The sequence below is a fragment of the Heloderma suspectum genome, chromosome 2, assembly GCF_057233095.1.
Source record: "Heloderma suspectum isolate Gila_16-S chromosome 2, 16-S_ref, whole genome shotgun sequence".
Classification (NCBI taxonomy): Eukaryota; Metazoa; Chordata; class Lepidosauria; order Squamata; family Helodermatidae; genus Heloderma; species Heloderma suspectum.
Genome location: NC_139459.1, coordinates 70,746,524 through 70,763,429, shown reverse-complemented (window position 1 = coordinate 70,763,429; position 16,906 = coordinate 70,746,524). Strand labels below are relative to the sequence as shown.

At 39.3% G+C, this 16,906-nt stretch overlaps 1 protein-coding gene across 9 annotated transcripts in view; it reads left to right on the top strand.

The window, feature by feature from the left end:
* Positions 1 to 16,906, top strand: part of FBXL17 (F-box and leucine rich repeat protein 17) — a 253,495-nt gene that overhangs the window by 88,401 nt on the left and 148,188 nt on the right. The window contains exon 7 of one of the 9 annotated variants that reach the window (XM_084833838.1): positions 384 to 11,294. The exons of the other annotated variants lie outside the window; for them this stretch is intronic. Within the exon in view, the coding sequence (XP_084689964.1) occupies positions 384 to 522 (139 nt within the window). The 3' untranslated portion in view covers positions 523 to 11,294. Of the gene's footprint in view, positions 1 to 383; positions 11,295 to 16,906 lie in introns of those variants that run through there. 9 annotated transcript variants of the gene reach the window in all.

The following is a 16,906-nucleotide window of genomic DNA, read 5'->3' as shown; positions in this document are numbered from 1 at the left end:
CCAGAAAGACATAACAAAGGAAAAGAGGCAAGGATGAAGACCTGTAAAATAAACACCACTATTTACATTCTGGTGATGATGGATATGCCAAAATCCTGTGAGTATGGGGTTGAGGACAAGATGGAGAAAATAGAAATTTGAGAAAGCTTGCACCAGACTATGCAATCATGCAGAACCAGAAGTTGGGACATTATTTGTGAAGATAATAAAAATAGCTAAAAGACCAGTGGTAAAGGTAGTCTTTAAATATCTTTATATTTGTCAGAATTAAAGCACAGCAAAATGCAGAGTATTCTCGAAGTGCCTAGTATGCACTGGTGACCACAATCTGTTTGTGAGGTTGACATCCAACAGACTTGTCGCTTCTATTCCTCCTCTTTCAGCTCCCAGTGCCCCCTCCATTGGCTCCAGGGGGTCTCCCAATCCTTTGGAGCAGATTTGGAGAGTTGGGGGAGACGACTGCAGGGTGGAAGGGAATCCATTACTTTGATTGATGCCATTCTGGTTTTTAGTGGACACTGAAACAGCCAATGGCTCATCTCCCTGATTTTTGGTTTGCTGAATAGAAAAAAAAAATAAGAATGTGAAGGTAGAAACTACTTTGGAATAAGAACAAGGAAAGAAATAATTTGATATCCTAAACAAAAGGAATAGAGCAAGGAAGTACCAACATTAGATACTAGAAAATAACCAAATTATATGTAGGCACCTTGAGGAAAATTAAGTGACTGTAGAAGGCAATATGGCTTTATTAAACATACATCATACCAGATGTATTGAGTTTGTATGTCAAGAATAGCTTATTGAATATGTGGTAGAATGTTGGTAATTATGTTATATATAAGCTTCACTTAGGATTTCAGTCTACTCTTACATGATATTTATTTAACACTGTTCAGAGGCTGGGTAGAAAAAAACCTACATAGGATGCAGTCGTAAAAATACATATTAGGTGTAAGCTCCATTGAATACAGCGGGACTTGCCTCCAAGTAAACATTGCACAGTAACGTTTTATATGTGGTCATTGAAGAATTGTGCTTAAAGGTTAGTAATCCATATCATATGAAGAAAAGCTTGAAGGAATTGTGTTTAGCTTGACTATATACACAGGTAGTGTTCACAAGGATGATGTCAGAAACAAGAGGAGGAACCATTTTTCATCTGATCCACTAAAAGTAAACAAGAAGCAATGGGTTTAAATGATTGGACATTAGATCTTCGGTTAGGACAATAGTCTAACAATAGGAATGGAGCAGCAATTGCATAGTGTTTTGTCTTGAGGGAAGGGATTTGGCTGGGTGTGTTAAATATTGGTTTTTTATTTCTATTGATTGTGTGCTACTGCTTTGGGAAAGGTATTTTATCAGATGAAAGTATAACTTAAAATCAATAAAGTGAAACGGTAGAAGGCTTTCCACTTTTAAAGAAGATCTGATATAGGCTTAGTTGAAGTCTTAAAAACATGTTCTCAGAGTGGAAACAAGGAGGGTTGTTGTTGTTGTTGTTGTTACATTGGAAGCTCAGATAAGGGCTGAAAACAAAGCCTAGGATATACAGATAATTTGAATATCCAGAGTTAAAATAATTTAGTCCTGTTGGTTCCAGCTGTACTAATTAGCTGATTCAAAGATGCATGCCAGCAAATAAAATCACAAAGCAAATACACCAGTGCAAATATTTAGAATTGAGGTGCCAATCAGCAAACTCCCTGCTGCCTCCATACCAGCTTTATTTATGCCATAAAGGTTAGTCCAAACAAAATAATTTTTTGTTTAGCAAACACACAATGTGTTTGCTAAATCATGGTAAAGCAGCTATTATTAGAGGAGTACATCTTGAAGTAAATCTTACTTGGTCCCTGCTTCCAGAGGAGTAGCTGTGTAATCTGTAGCAAAAACAACGAAGAGTCTTGTAGCATCTTAAGTGTCAGGAGCGCCCTAGCTGCCTCTTACAGTCCCCTCCAATAGTCAACTCAGGACACAGACGACGAGGATTCTTTCCAACGCTTTATTCCTTTATTACTTTATGACTCTTACAGATATTAATCACTAGCAACTAAGCAAGGAACTGCACTGGGGATAGATAGCAGAGTAGCCTAAGCTCCAGGTAAGGCAGTTGGTCCCCGTTTGAAGGAGAACCGCGGGAAGACTCTGAACTTATGGGCTATGGAGAGAGCCTCCCTCTTACCCTTGGGTCCTCGGGACGTGACCATTGTTTTAGTGCCAAACGAGCGGAGCACCTCCTTTCGGCGCCCTCCATCTGTCGCCTCTCCCTGCGTCTGCACCGAGTGTCCAGCAAGTCCCCCTCCACCACTCTCTCACTGCCAGGGTCACTATCTCTCTCAGGAATGCTGGCAGGAGGAATCTCTGCCAGCTGCTGTGCTTGTGAGAGATGAGCGAGCTCCTTTCCCACAGATAGCTGTTCTTTCTCAGAATCAGAACTGCTCTGGGGCTCTATGGGCTCTTTCCACCCTGACATTAAGGACTAACATGTTTCCTATTTGATTGCTTTTCCCTGTTTGTGACAGTCCTAGATGTTATAGCTGCGGTGAGAAATATTAGCCCCATCTCACGAACACCCCATTATGTGTCACAGTAGCCAACCCCACTTCTCAGGAATGCAGCTGTGACTCTGTCTGTGCTCCTTTTATTTTATAGTGTGTGGGATTTATTAAAGTTCAAATCTGAAATATTTATTCAGTGTACAGCATACTGTAACATATTGAGGACTGGATAATGAGAATAAATTTGAGATAGTTTATTTATTTATTTAAAATATTTCTGGGCTGCCTTTCAGGGCAGAAGGCCTCCCAAGGTGGCTTACAACAATAAAATACATAAAAGCAATTAAAATATTAAAAGTGATAAAAATAATAAAAACAACAGTGTGATAGACTGAACTGTAAAATGTTCCTGATAGTCTGGCAACAGATTCTTGATATAACCTGACTGCATTTAATTTTAATAGCTTTTCTTGTAGCTTAAGGATTCACTGTATTTTATTTTTGATGTCTTACTGGAAGAGCAAAATACACAAGGAAAAATTTGGACAGATTTCTTTTGGTCCTAATGGGTTGTATCCAATGGTAGTCTGAGTTAAGTCCCATTCATTTTAATTGGTGTATTCTTAGTCACAAGGCTCCAAAGATGAAATCCTATTTCTTAAGATCAAACTTTCTTTCATTGTATTTTAAGTTTCCGTTTAACTACAAGAAGAAATATTATTTTAATTGTAATGGTATAGATCTATTTGTTCATAGATTTAATTACATTTTCAGTATTTGCCACAAATTGGCTACTTATTGTACAAATGGTGTATGTACATGTATATTTCACACACACACACACACACACACACACACCAGAAATGTATTGATTTAAACTGGCAAGCGGCTAATGTCTTGTAATTATGTCCCTTTTTCTTGTTAAATTATTTTAAACATAATGTGCACGCAGTAAACTGAATGTAAATATATTCAGGATTTTAGTATCAGATACATGTATCATGCCAGCTTACTAGGCCACCAAAACACCATAACAGCCCATTTGGCTGCACAAACCTATGCTAGTTGTCATATGTTGTACACTAAGAGCTAAAGGAAAGAATATTCCCTACCTGTTCATAAAGAGGCTATTCTTGCTAGAAGCAATCAGAGAAATGGCTATTTACAAACTTTATATAATTAAAACATTCAATGGAAAGGCTTGCTAAAGATAGTTTTACCTATTTTGTAAGTAGGGTAACATGTGAGACAGTAATCTAACAACGTTTGTCATTTAATCATTACATCTTCATTTTAAAATACATGAAGTTCTGCAAACATGGATTTGTTCAGAATAGAGCCTTAGGAGAACTTGGGGTCAGATTACCAGTTTTATATCAGAACCAAAACATTATTGAAGTTTTGCTGGGCTGTTCTTTGTTTTAATTTACATATATATGTTACTGTTTTTAAAAAGATCCATTAATATCTTGAGCTGGTAACTCGCACGCTGAATATGTCAGCACAGCATAAAATGAAAGCCAGTGGCTTGATTATTGATCTGTACAATGACCTAAATCCAGAAGGCCTCAAACAGCTTTCTACTTGTGCACCAGGGCCTTTGAGGATTCCTTTTCCACTGTGCACTCCAAGAAACAATCCTGAAGATAAGGGCATCTTCTGGAGTAGCAATTGACTGCATAAAGGGCTGCAGGCAAAAAGGGAAATTGGTACAGCCCCTATGCATGCATGGAAGTGGTTTATGTTCATTCTATCCTATATGAATAAAACATAATGGTACATTAAGTAAACTTTGAATTTACACACAAAACTGAATCCAAAGTTATTATACTGCATTTTAGATACTGTAGTTAAATAATTGTCTTAACATTTCTACATTAGAGCAATTCATCCACACAATGTCCTGTGCATTTTTACAGCACAGCATCATATTGTGCTCTGCTACTCACATTGAATTTCTCATTTTCAATAGCTGCTGACCTCTGCTGGGTTCTAGCTTGTCATACATATGCTTGCATTTTGCCACTGTGACTCTAAGCAGTTCTCTTTAATAAAAGAACCATTGATGATACTTCATGTTTTATTAAAAGCTGTTTTGTTTTAAAACATCTGTGACTTCAAGGCAAGTGTGGGGTAGTGAAAATTAATTTATTTTTACCTAAAGCTAAAGCATGTTCATGCAAGATAGCTTTGAATTATTTTTAATGGGCAAAGAAAACTAGTTTTTCATCAGGATGAGCAAACATGTTTCACAGATGTTGAGCAATAAAAAATATCCTTAATGTAGTTTATTTTTTAAATGGCTTATTAGGGCAGCCTAAACTATGCTGAATGTCTCAGCAGGTGTTTATATTCTTCTAAATATGCAAAGAGCATATGCACCATTTTGGTAAATAAAATTGCAAAAACAATTTGTTGCTTCACATCTGGAAACAATGTAAAATGGTTGTAAATCTGGTAGGGAACCTTTATTGGAATAGCTGTGACAAATCTTTACAAATACTCTCTTTAGAAATTTTTAATGCATTCCTAAAAGTGATGACTTTTAGGGACAAATGTAAGTGGGGGGATTTGTGGCTCTGGCACTGTGTAAAATTGTTGTACTACATGTTGAGAATTGCTGCACTGATGTTGTGAACATTTCCTAATGTATCCATAGGAGATGACCTAATATTCTGTTGTGCAAGCAATTACTTGGTAGATATCAGAGCAGGGTCTGTAGTTGCGTGATGTAGTACCCTTGCTGGAGCTAAGCAGGCCTGGATCTGGTCAGTGCCTGAATGGAAGATGGCTTGGGAATCCTGTGTACACCTCCTTGAGTTCAATGATGCAAGAAAAATGGGATCTTGAATGTAATAAATATAAATAATTTCCCTGACTTTCCATTATTAGTCATTGAATGTGTCTGTAAGGCTTACCATGATAGTGAAAAATCTCATGCTACACTTCCCCATATCATAACCCAGGACTCAATCTCCATCCCCCCCAGGCGCGGGGGCTATCAGAGGGGAGGAGTCTGGTGAAACAAACGATTCGGAGGACTGGATTTAGGAATAATCTCAGGAGAGAGCAATGGAAATAACCACCCTGCTAGATTCTCCTCCAGAGGAGGAACATGAGCAGACAATAATACCTTTATCTCTGTGCCTGAGGAGGTAGTACTGCCCCCATCCTCCGAGTGAGAGGACTCGTCCTCAGAACCACCTGCTGCTAAGTAGGGCACACTTCCACTCTCACACTGCATCCAGGGGCAGAAGGAGGCTTCCCAATCACACCCAAGCATGTAGCTTTGGAATAGGGCATGAGCCGTTTAAGCCCAGGGCCGCAATGGCTTAGTGGTTAAGATGCTGAACTGCAGACCGGAAGGTCGGCAGGACAGCAATTCGAGACCCGAGTGCTGCGTGACGGAGTGAGCTCCCGTCTTCAGTCCCAGCTTCTGCCAACCTAGCAGTTTGAAAGCAAGAAATTGCAAGTAGATAAATAGGTACCGCTTTGGCGGGAAAGGTAACAGCGTTCCGTGCACCTCAGTGTTCAGTCATGCCGGCCACGTGACCACGGAAGCGTCTTCGGACAGCGCTGGCTCTTCGGCTTAGAAATGGAGATGAGCACCACACCCTAGAGTTGGACACGACTGGTTGGGGACACCTTTACCTTTACCTTTTTTTACCTTTAAGCCCAAGCAGTTTTCTGAGAAGGCAGAGTTTGGACACCCATTTGGCTGCAGGACTACTTAAGCTCGCCATCTTTATTCTAGTTACACTGGCGTTTTTGCTTGGAATTGATTTCTGCCGTGACTCTTGACTTTGAATGACTGGCTAATTGCTTCTTTTGTGAAATGTTTCATACCACTTTGTAGTGTTAAATTTGATGTTGGCTTGCTAAGAATCATCACTACACTCATTCTTGTGTACTCTGGATTCCTTACATTCTCTGATCGGAATATGGTCCAGCAAGAGAACCTTGGCTGTATCATCTTCAAAACAGTATTCCTGAAGAGAGAATCCCCATTGAGCAATCCACAGAAACCCTTGTCTTTGCCAGAACTGCAGGCAGGGTAAGAACCATCTGTCAAATTCCAGTAATTGTTTGTGAGCAAAATAGGACAAAAATGGATGCCATGAAGCAGTTACTGTAAAAGGATGAAATAGGATAAATTCCTGAACACATAGCAGAATAAATGGTCTTGGAAACATGCTACTCAGTGAATTGACATCGATGTGGAGTCTAGACCAGAATAAAAAGCAAATAATTGTTTATATTAATCATCAGTTGATGCAGATTGCATAAAATGAATTAACCTTCTCTTGGAATTATGATTTTGATGTAATTGGATTTAATAGTTGATGTATGCAACTCTTCTAACTCCATTATCATGTGTAATTCCTGTTTCTTTCAAATGGGGAAATGATCACCTGTACTGTGAACCTCTGCTTCTTTCTTAGGATTCAGTTTGTTAGCTCTCATCTAAGATGCCATCAATGGCAGGCACTGGGTCACATTTGAGATTGCTGTTCGTGGGTAGAAAAGGCAAAATAGAGATGATTGTTATTTGCATACGATTTGACCTGCCAGCTTCACATAGGTTTTAAAGGATAAATATGGTGAATATATACTCATAATACTATGATAAACATTGCTAAAATATTTTGGTAATAAACAGGACACAAGTTAACTATCAATTAGTGATTGGTTATTTAAATATTTATATATCCTGAGAAACCTGTACGAGGGTCAAGAAGCAACAGTAAGAACCAGACATGGAACAACCGAGTGGTTCAAAATTGGGAAAGGAGTACGACAAGGCTGCATATTGTCACCCTGCTTATTTAACTTATATGCAGAGTACATCATGAGAAATGCCGGGTTGGATGAATCACAGGTCGGAATTAAGATTGCTGGGAGAATTATCAACAACCTCCGATATGCAGACGATACCACCCTAATGGCAGAAAGCGAAGAGGATCTAAAGAGCCTCTTGTTGAGGGTGAAAGAGGAGAGTGCAAAAGCTGGTTTGAAACTCAACATTAAAAAAACGAAGATCATGGCATCTGGCCCTATCACTTCCTGGCATATAGAAGGGGAAGAAATGGAAGCAGTGACAGATTTTACTTTCTTGGGCTCCAAGATCACTGCAGACGGTGACTTTAGCCATGAAATTAAAAGAAGCTTGCTCCTTGGGAGGAAAGCTATGGAAAACCTAGACAGCGTAGTAAGAAGCAGAGACATCACCTTGCCAACAAAGGTCTGTCTAATCAAAGCTATGGTTTTCCCAGTAGTAACGTATGGCTGTGAGAGCTGGACTATAAGGAAGGCTGAGTGCCGAAGAATTGATGCCTTCGAACTGTGGTGCTGGAGAAGACTCTTACAAGTCCCCTGGACTGCAAGGAGGTCAAATCAATCAATCCTTAAGGAAATCAACCCCGACTGCTCATTGGAAGGACAGATACTGAAGCTGGAGCTCAAATATTTTGGCCACCTAATGCGAAGAGAAAACTCTCTGGAAAAGACCCTGATGCTGGGAAAGACTGAAGGCAAAAGGAGAAGGGGACGGCAGAGGATGAGATGGCTAGATAGCATCACCGATGCAATGAATATGAACTTGAGTACGCTCCGGGAGAGAGCGCAGGACAGGAAGGCCTGGCATGCTATGGTCCATGGGGTCACGAAGAGTCGGACACGACTAAACGACTGAACAACAACAAATATATATATAATCAGTTTACTGGTCAAATGTTGCCAAATAATGGCCATGCCCGTATCCCTCCCTCTCTCATACACACAGCTCTGCCTGCCTGCCTGCTATGGCAGATGGATATACAGCTGGGTTTACTTTGGGCCCCTAGCTTTTGAGGTTTCTCATAAATCTGTTTAATCCTGAACTGGCAGACACAATTGCACTTATTACGAACACACACACACACATATATATATATATATATATATATATAGACAAAGGCTCATGACTCAGACTTCTTATCAAAGTCTGTCCCATGCAGCGAGTATTTGGTTTATAAACCCATGCATTTGGTTTATTCTTTTTCCTAGGTGCAGAACTTGGCATTTATCCCTATTAAATGTCATTCTGTTGTTTTCTGCCCAGCGTTCTAGTCTATCAAGATCACTTTGAATTCTGTTTCTGTCTTCCAAACTATTAGCTATCCTGCCCAATTTTGTGTCATCTGCAAATTTGATCAGCATTCCCTGCACCTCCTCCTCCAAGTCATTAATAAAAATGTTGAAGAGCACTGGGCCCAGGACTGAACCCTGCGGCACCCCACTCGTTACCTCTCCCCAGTTTGAGAAGGTCCCATTGATCAGCACTCTTTGAGTCCGATTCTGTAGCCAACTGTGGATCCACTGGATCGTTGTTTCATCTAGCCCACTTTGAGCTAGTTTGCTCATCAGGAGATCATGGGGCACTTTGTCGAAAGCTTTGCTGAAGTCGAGGTATATTATTTCTACAGCATTCCCACGGTCCACAAGGGAGGTTACTTGATCAAAAAATGAGATCAGATTCTTTTGGCAGGATTTGTTTTTGACAAATCCATGTTGGCTTCGAGTAATCACTGTATTGTTTTCAAGGTGCTTCCAGATGGATTGCTTTATCATCTGCTCCAGAATTTTCCCAGAGATTGATGTCAGACTGACTGGTCTGTAGTTCCCAGGTTCCTCCTTTTTACCCTTTTTGAAGATAGGGACAACATTAGCCCTCCTCCAGTCATCTGGCACTTCCCCCATCCTCCATGATTTCTCAAAGAGAATAGACAGCGGTTCTGAGAGTTCTTCTGCCAGTTCCTTTATTACTCTAGGATGCAATTCATCTGGCCCTGAAGATTTGAACTCATTCAAAGTAATAGGGTGTTCCTTGACCATATGCCTATCGATCTCAAGCTGCAATCCTGCCCCTTCAGCCTGTACTTCGCCTTTGCCAGGGGAGTCATAGATCCTCTTTTGGGAGAAGACTGAGCCAAAGTAGGAATTGAGCACCTCTGTCTTTGTCATCTGTTATCGTTTTGCCATCCTTATTTAATAGCTGAACAACCCTTTCTTTCCTCTGTCTTTTACTATGCACGTAGCTGAAGAAAGCCTTTTTGTTGTTTTTAGCATCCCTTGCTAACCTCAGCTCGTTCTCAGCTTTAGCCTTCCTGACGCCATCCCTGCAATTCTGTGCTACCTGCCTGTACTCTTCCTTTGTTAGTTGACCTTCTTTCCACTTCCTATATGTGTCCTTTTTTGTTTTCAGGTCATCTCTAAGCTGTTTGTGAAGCCACATTGGCTTCTTCTGTTGTCTTCTGCCTTTTCTTTGTGTTGGAATTGTTTGTAATTGTGCCTTGAGAATTTCCTCTTTTAAAAGCTCCCACCCATCTTGGACTCCTTTTCTCGTTAGAGTTGCTTGCCGTGGGACCTTCCTGATCATTGTTCTGAGTTTATTAAAATCAGCTTTCCTAAAATCCAGGGTACGCGTTTGACTACGCTCAGCTTTTGCTTCCCTTAGAAACAAGAACTGAAGTACAACATGGTCGCTTTTCCCCAGAGTTCCCGTAACTGCTACTTTATCCACTAAGCCATCTCTGTTGGTTGGAATCAAGTCAAGGATAGCCGATCCTCTAGTTCCTTCTTCTACTTTCTGTAGGAGGAAGTTGTCCACTACACAAGTCAGGAATTTCCTGGAGGGGCCATGTTTTGCAGAATTTGTCTCCCAACAAATATCAGGGAAATTGAAGTCCCCCATTACTACTACATCATGCTTCCTTAAAACACTGGCTATTTGCTTTTCAAAAGTTTCATCCTTGTCTTCTCCTTGATTGGGTCGCCAGTAGTAGACTCCGACCACCAGGTTCCTTTTATTCTTTGCTCCATTTATTTTGATCCAGATGCTCTCGATGGGGCTACCAAGCTCCTCCTCCTGTATTTCTGTGCAGAGATATGTATTTTTCACATACAGTGCAACCCCACCATCATTATGGAGCAATGAAATTAAATCCTAAAGACCTATAATTAATTATTATTTGGAAGTAGCAAGATATGCAAATAAAAGTGAATGATATCGAGGAGACTGAACAGTTAAGTTTATTCTGGAACCCTCAGATATAGCCCAAAACAGTTAAAGAATTTTAATTAAACAGAAATATGCTTAGTAGCTGCAAAAGGCCAAAGTTACTTTTTAAATATGAGTTTGGATATAGGGCAAGAGGTTTTCTCTCAGTACAGTAAAGTCAGGAACAGAGTAGCGGGGATGGGGATGTTACATGCATGCCAATGTCTCCTCCCCACCCTTAGTCCTCACATGAGCAGGCTAAATGATCCTCTTCCCACCCTGCAGGAACTTCTGGGGAAGATGGCATCCTGACAAGGTATGTTTGTTTGGAGCTCCGCAGCTACAGCTAATTAATTAACTGTTGGTGTTTTGGCTAAGAAGAATGTTTTCAGCAAGTTGCATTTATTTCCTTTGCCTACTATCTTCTTTCTACATTGTTTTTGAAAAGTGGAGTCATCAGGACTGTTCCCCCCCTTTTTTTCTGCATAATTATTGGCAGCTATGAGCCTCCTTAGTATCTATTTTTTTAATTCCTTATTATACCTCCATGAATTACTCCTATTTCTATCTGGAGTCACAACAGAGGAGAGGAGGGAGGAAGAGACCTGGGAAGTTTAACAAATACAGAGAAGAGAAGAGGAAAGAGATAAGGCTTCTGACGGGAGGGGGGAAGAGAGTTTTGTGAAACTCTGAAGAGACATCTGTGAAGCCTGGCGGGCCTGAGGCACTAAGTACAAACTTGTGGATGCTGGGAGTTTCAGTGTTAATTACTATCTGGGAGTTAGTATTTTACTTTTTACAGCATTGTATATAAACTGGCAGAAATGATGCTCACCAGAAATGCATATAGAACTTTGGGGATTTTACCCACTTCTGGGGGTTCCCCTTTAAATGGAAAGAAAGGCCAGGTGAAAATTTGCAGGTTTTTACAGCCAGGGCTGAAAACAAAAATGAAAAGGTGGAAGCTGAATCTTCACAAACCCAAATCCCATCTTAGAATTGGTCTGTGGACTTCAAAAGTGATATTCAAGACTATGAAGAGCATTTATCCTTTGTAAATCTTGCTCCAGAATTGGCACTTGCTGAGTCCAAGGCAACCCGAGAGGAAATAAAGCCACTGGTACAGGACAAACAGCCAAATGAACAAATGTTAAATGAGCTGATGTTAAAACAAATCTCTGAGCTAGCCCGCAGTGCAAAAGCAAATAAGGAAGAGTTTTCCAGCCAGAATGAGACAATGAATGGGGACAACCTACCAATTGAGGGATGTTTGTTTATGATTATGAAGAACATTGAACATGTCAAATCCTATTTGTCTGAATGTAATGAGCTCCTGACTACATTTGTGGAAATGCATAAAAAGGCTAGCTCAGGTTCTGGCCAGTTCGGTTTAGGAAGTGATATCAGCAAATGCAGGTCTCAAATAAAAAAGCCAAACATGATGGATAGAAAGATTTATATGAGGGAGAACAGGAAGAAGGAAAGTGTAAATTAAGGAAGTGTAAAAACATCCAAAATGCAAAGAACCCCTCCTATAAGAAAATGGAGTTTTAAAAAACTCATCAAACTGTTGGATGAAAACATTAAACAAAAAACAGAACTTGGGGAAGAAAAGTGAGGAAAAGGAAAAGAAGTATGATAATGCTGAACCCCAATTTGAACATACAGATGGTCCTGCAGCTCAGTCCCTTACATCTGGGTCTGTTCAGATTTGACTCCTTGAAAGACCAGATGAAAAATATTCAGGCAGGGAATGGGAGATGTACAGATAATAAAGAAGCGGCATTCCGGCCATTGGAGGACAACAGTTCAGCCCAGCAGGACAATAGTCATAATGGAATGGATGGAGATGTGCAGGAGCCTCTTGGGATAGGGAAGGGCAGATTGCTTTGCCTCATGGCAGTAGAAATTAACCCACTAAGTAAGATTGAACAGAGATGCCATAGGAGGGAAATAGGATGTTTAGCACCCACTGCAAATTCTGTGGATTTAAAAACATCTACATGGGCAAATATGAGATATCTGGAAGATGAAGAATTAGGCTCCCCACAGACACATCAGATTTGACCCATATCCAATAAAAGGCGTGTGTCTAGCACTTTCAAATGTTAGTAGGTTGAGTCCAACAACTGATGTAATCGAACAGCTGGAGGAGGAGGGAGAACTATCTGAAGTGCAGATGATAAAGCTGGGTTATATACATTGAAAACTCGAACAGCAGGATCATAAACTGAAAGGCCCCACCCCAGATTTACCAGCAGGAGAAAATTAAAGGAGGATTTCCTTGAAGCCAAAAATGGATGATTACAAGCTTTCCAATGAGTCTGTTGGAGTCGTGTCATGGAATATAGCTGGTTGGAAGGCTAGAGCCCAGGATACTGAGCTGATGAAATATTTATCTAAATATGCACTGATATTGCTGCAAGAAACATGGTTAAATGCCTGCATAGGGCTAGTCTTTCATTTAAATTTGTGTGCATGACCTGTAATGTCAAAGGTTTCAGACTATTCAATCCCGCCTTTGCAAGTTCCCAAGATACAAGTCCCAAGCTATGCATGTGATTGCTTGCACTTCTCCAAACACCCCATTATCAGCAGGAGCAACCATTTGAAAATTATTGAAGGAAACACAGTAGAATGGCATCAGTCATACCTCCAATATGGAGTCTACACCATAAGAGAGTATGGTGTATGATGATGGTGGTAGTGGTGGTAGAGAGGAATGCCTTTTTTCACCACTGAATATTGAGAGTCTTTTATTCCCCCAAATTGTGGAAGGTAGTTAACATCATTCACTGTTGTCCAACTGCTAAAGTGTTTGATAAATGAAGTACTGTAAACAGTGAAAATATGAGGAAGGTGATTAATTCTGACAATATTCATGTCAGAAGCTTGAGCTGATAAATATCTCCTGTGATTAGTTATTTATTACAGGGCATTTAGCATCAGCCTTCACTGTTTTATGAATTGTGGCATAAATATTTTTGGAAGATAGGTATGTAGGTGTTAAATCAAAGCAGAAATTACTTGGGCTCAATTGTGGTAATCAAAAATAGCAGACTTGACTCAAATGCGACTTGCAATCATATATATACACATGTACTCAGAAGTAAATCTGATTGAACTGGATGGGACTTACTTCTGAGAAATCTGCATAAGTTTAGGCTCCATGTTACTTTCTATATGACAGTCTATACAGAAATTAAAGAAAGATAGCAGTGATAGACGGCATGACATAGTGCATTATAAAGTGAAGTTTTCAGTACACAATAAAAACTGAAAAGTCTTCATATGAATCATTCTACTATAGATAAAACATTTATGGTCTTCTCATTTTAAAGTAGTACAAAACTATTAAACGTGCTTTTCTAGGGCACTGATAACAAGATATAATCTTTATTGTAATTATTTTATATTTTGAAGATACCGTCTCTAATTTAGTGTGCAGCTAGCCTGGACGTTCAGTTTAAAAAAGAAAAAGAGAAAGTGATGGCTGTCGTGATGATTTACTGCACTGACTATATTGTTTAGAGTCTGTCAGTATTTCCATTATAAACAACACTTTTGAAGGCTGCATAACTCATCTTTTAAATTTGCCTTGGGTGCTCTCTTGGCACATGAGTTTTCAGCTGAAATGTAAATTATTTTGTAATGTGTGTATATGTGTGCACATGTGAAATGTGCTTCTCCATAAAAATGAGGGATTAGTATTGGTTAGAAGCTAACATAGTCTGGGAAGAAGCTGGATGAAGTACAACATAACAGGAGTACTAAATCACTTTGGCACTGATTTACATCATGCCTGTGATTCCATTTCTGGGAATCTTTTACATAGCACATGCTAACCCTGTATCTCCTGTATCTTGTGGTGTTTTTTTTAATGGCAAGCTTGTATGTGGAATGCTTGTATGTTCAGAATTCCTGGCAGGTTCAGAATAGTAAAAAAGGGATCAGTTCAAATGAGTAATAAACCTCCGCAATATATACAAAACGTATATATGCTTGTGGACTAGAACACATAGTAAATTTAGTAATCTCAATCAGATCAGTTGTTGACAAACAGTTCAGTTTCAATTTGCAACATCAGCTTGGTATTGATAATAAGGGGTAAAGCAGATGTGACATTGGTCATGGGTAGATTGCTTATCTCTGTAAACATAGCACATGCATGTCACTTTCACATGTACTTAAGTACCTTGGCCAATTCATATATAACATTAACATTCCAGCAATCAGTGACCCAGGCAGGCACTATTGGCATGTAAATTCTACATGCAAATGGTCTGGGTATTTGTATTTGAACTTGATGAGCTGTATCTGGAATGTTTATGCATATTATGCATCATGTCTCTTTTGGCCCTTGATAGCAATATCAAATTAAAACTGATCAAATAACGCTAACTACTAAGGCCTGGTTGAAGGGAACTGTTGTCTAATATTGAGAATTATGCTCCCAAATGAATATCAAAAATTATGTATGCTAGATAAGTTGAATATATGTCATAGTGATTTGTGGATATGGTTACAGGCAAACTGAAAATCAGATACAGCCAGCAGGCTTAGCTCAAAGAGAGAGAATGAGAGTAAAGGAAGTGGGAAGTAGAAGAGGCTGCAAGGAAGAAATACACAAAGGGATTTAAAGGATGGAGAAAAATAAAATGGGCAAAGCAGGCAGAACTGTCAAATGTCTTGCTGATGGCACAGGTAGTGGATCTGCCAATTTTCAAAGGAGTCCTTGCCTTGAGCCAACTGTTTATTAAAATCCCTAACAATCTTACTTTGCTTCCATTTGCTAATATACAACTTTCACCAGTTAGATATTTAAAAAGAAACAGCATTAGGACTATATGGAAAACATATGAAACACAAGAATTTCTATCACAGTTCATAATTGTGTATACTAACTTGCACACTCCCATGTGTGTCTACTCAGAACTATGTCTCATTGAATTCAGTGGAGCTTATTCCTTGTTAAGTGTGAATATGACTGCAGCCTAAACGAATAAAAACATTGAATATTCTGCTCATACCTCCCATAACAACTGGCCACCATAAGGAGACCAACCTGTCACATTGTCAAATGTGTCCATAAAACATTGATATGTTTTTTTCTTGTTCCTTTTTTATTATTCTAAAATGAATTAGATTGCTCGAACATCTTTACATTGTTCCATGTATTTAGAGCTATTAATGGCTTTTGATAACATTGATATTATTGTAAAGTAGTGTTTTTTGTAATGTGATATTGGCGTGCTATGGTCCATGGGGTCACGAAGAGTCGGACACGACTGAACGACTGAACAACAACAACAAAATTGCACTTTATCAGAATAAAGGTGTGAAAGCTATGAACTACCTTTTAAAAATAACAGCCTAAGACTGTAGGAAATATTGGAGTTGATGGAATGTCAACATAAGGAACATATTCTGTCTTAAAGGCTCTTTTAGTCCAAGTGCTGAGCCAAAAAAAGAAACCCTTAAGTCTTTCTACATAAATATAAATTGATACAGGGTTACATATGTTAAGAAGCAATGCTTTATATATGCATAACCTGGGCTATAACTGATTTGCTGTAATCAAGCTTTTAGTGATTTATAGCCTTCCAATAAAATATCCCCTTGCAGTGTATTTATTTGCTTAAATCTGCTCAGATAGAACATATTTGCAAAGCACAGTATTATGTGTAAAGAACTGCTTTTGTGTTTTGAATTGTAGCAGCCAGCCATCAGTCAAACTTAGTAGTGAGTTTGTAGGTTGAGAATTCAATGAAGTATTCCCAAGCCAGGCTTGTCAGGTGATTCTTGAGCATTCATTTAGGTAGTATAAAATCTTCATTGTGATCTCCCACTCTACACAGAGTAACTACTTGGGCCTAATAGAAATTCCATGACATTAGACTTCACCTTTCCTTGTCTTGCCTCTCTTTGTCATTGACTTTCTGAATTCTGAGCCCTAGAGATCTACTTAAGCAGTTTCATTGTTTGAGCATCTTTGCATTGGTCTGTTGTATAAAAGTGACTTAAAATGTAAATATCAATTCTGTCTAAACATCTCTGCTTAAATGATCTCAGGTTTCATGGCTGGGGAAGCCCTCTGCTTAAAGTCTGGAGACCCAGTATTAGTCACACAGTACATAGGGCTGAGCTAGATGAACTGTTCAGAGTCAGTAGAAGACAGCCTTAAAAAAGAGGTGGGGGACATTGCCTTTTGTCTTTTTTGTCTTAAAATAAACAGTGGCCTCTCATCAATAGTATAACTTCAGATTTTAGAAACGTTGGTCTGGCTGTTGTAATTTTAAACAATAGCAATAGAGTAGAGTTTAGATGTTCAGCAACGGGGAGCACGGCCTTTTCAGTTTTGGCC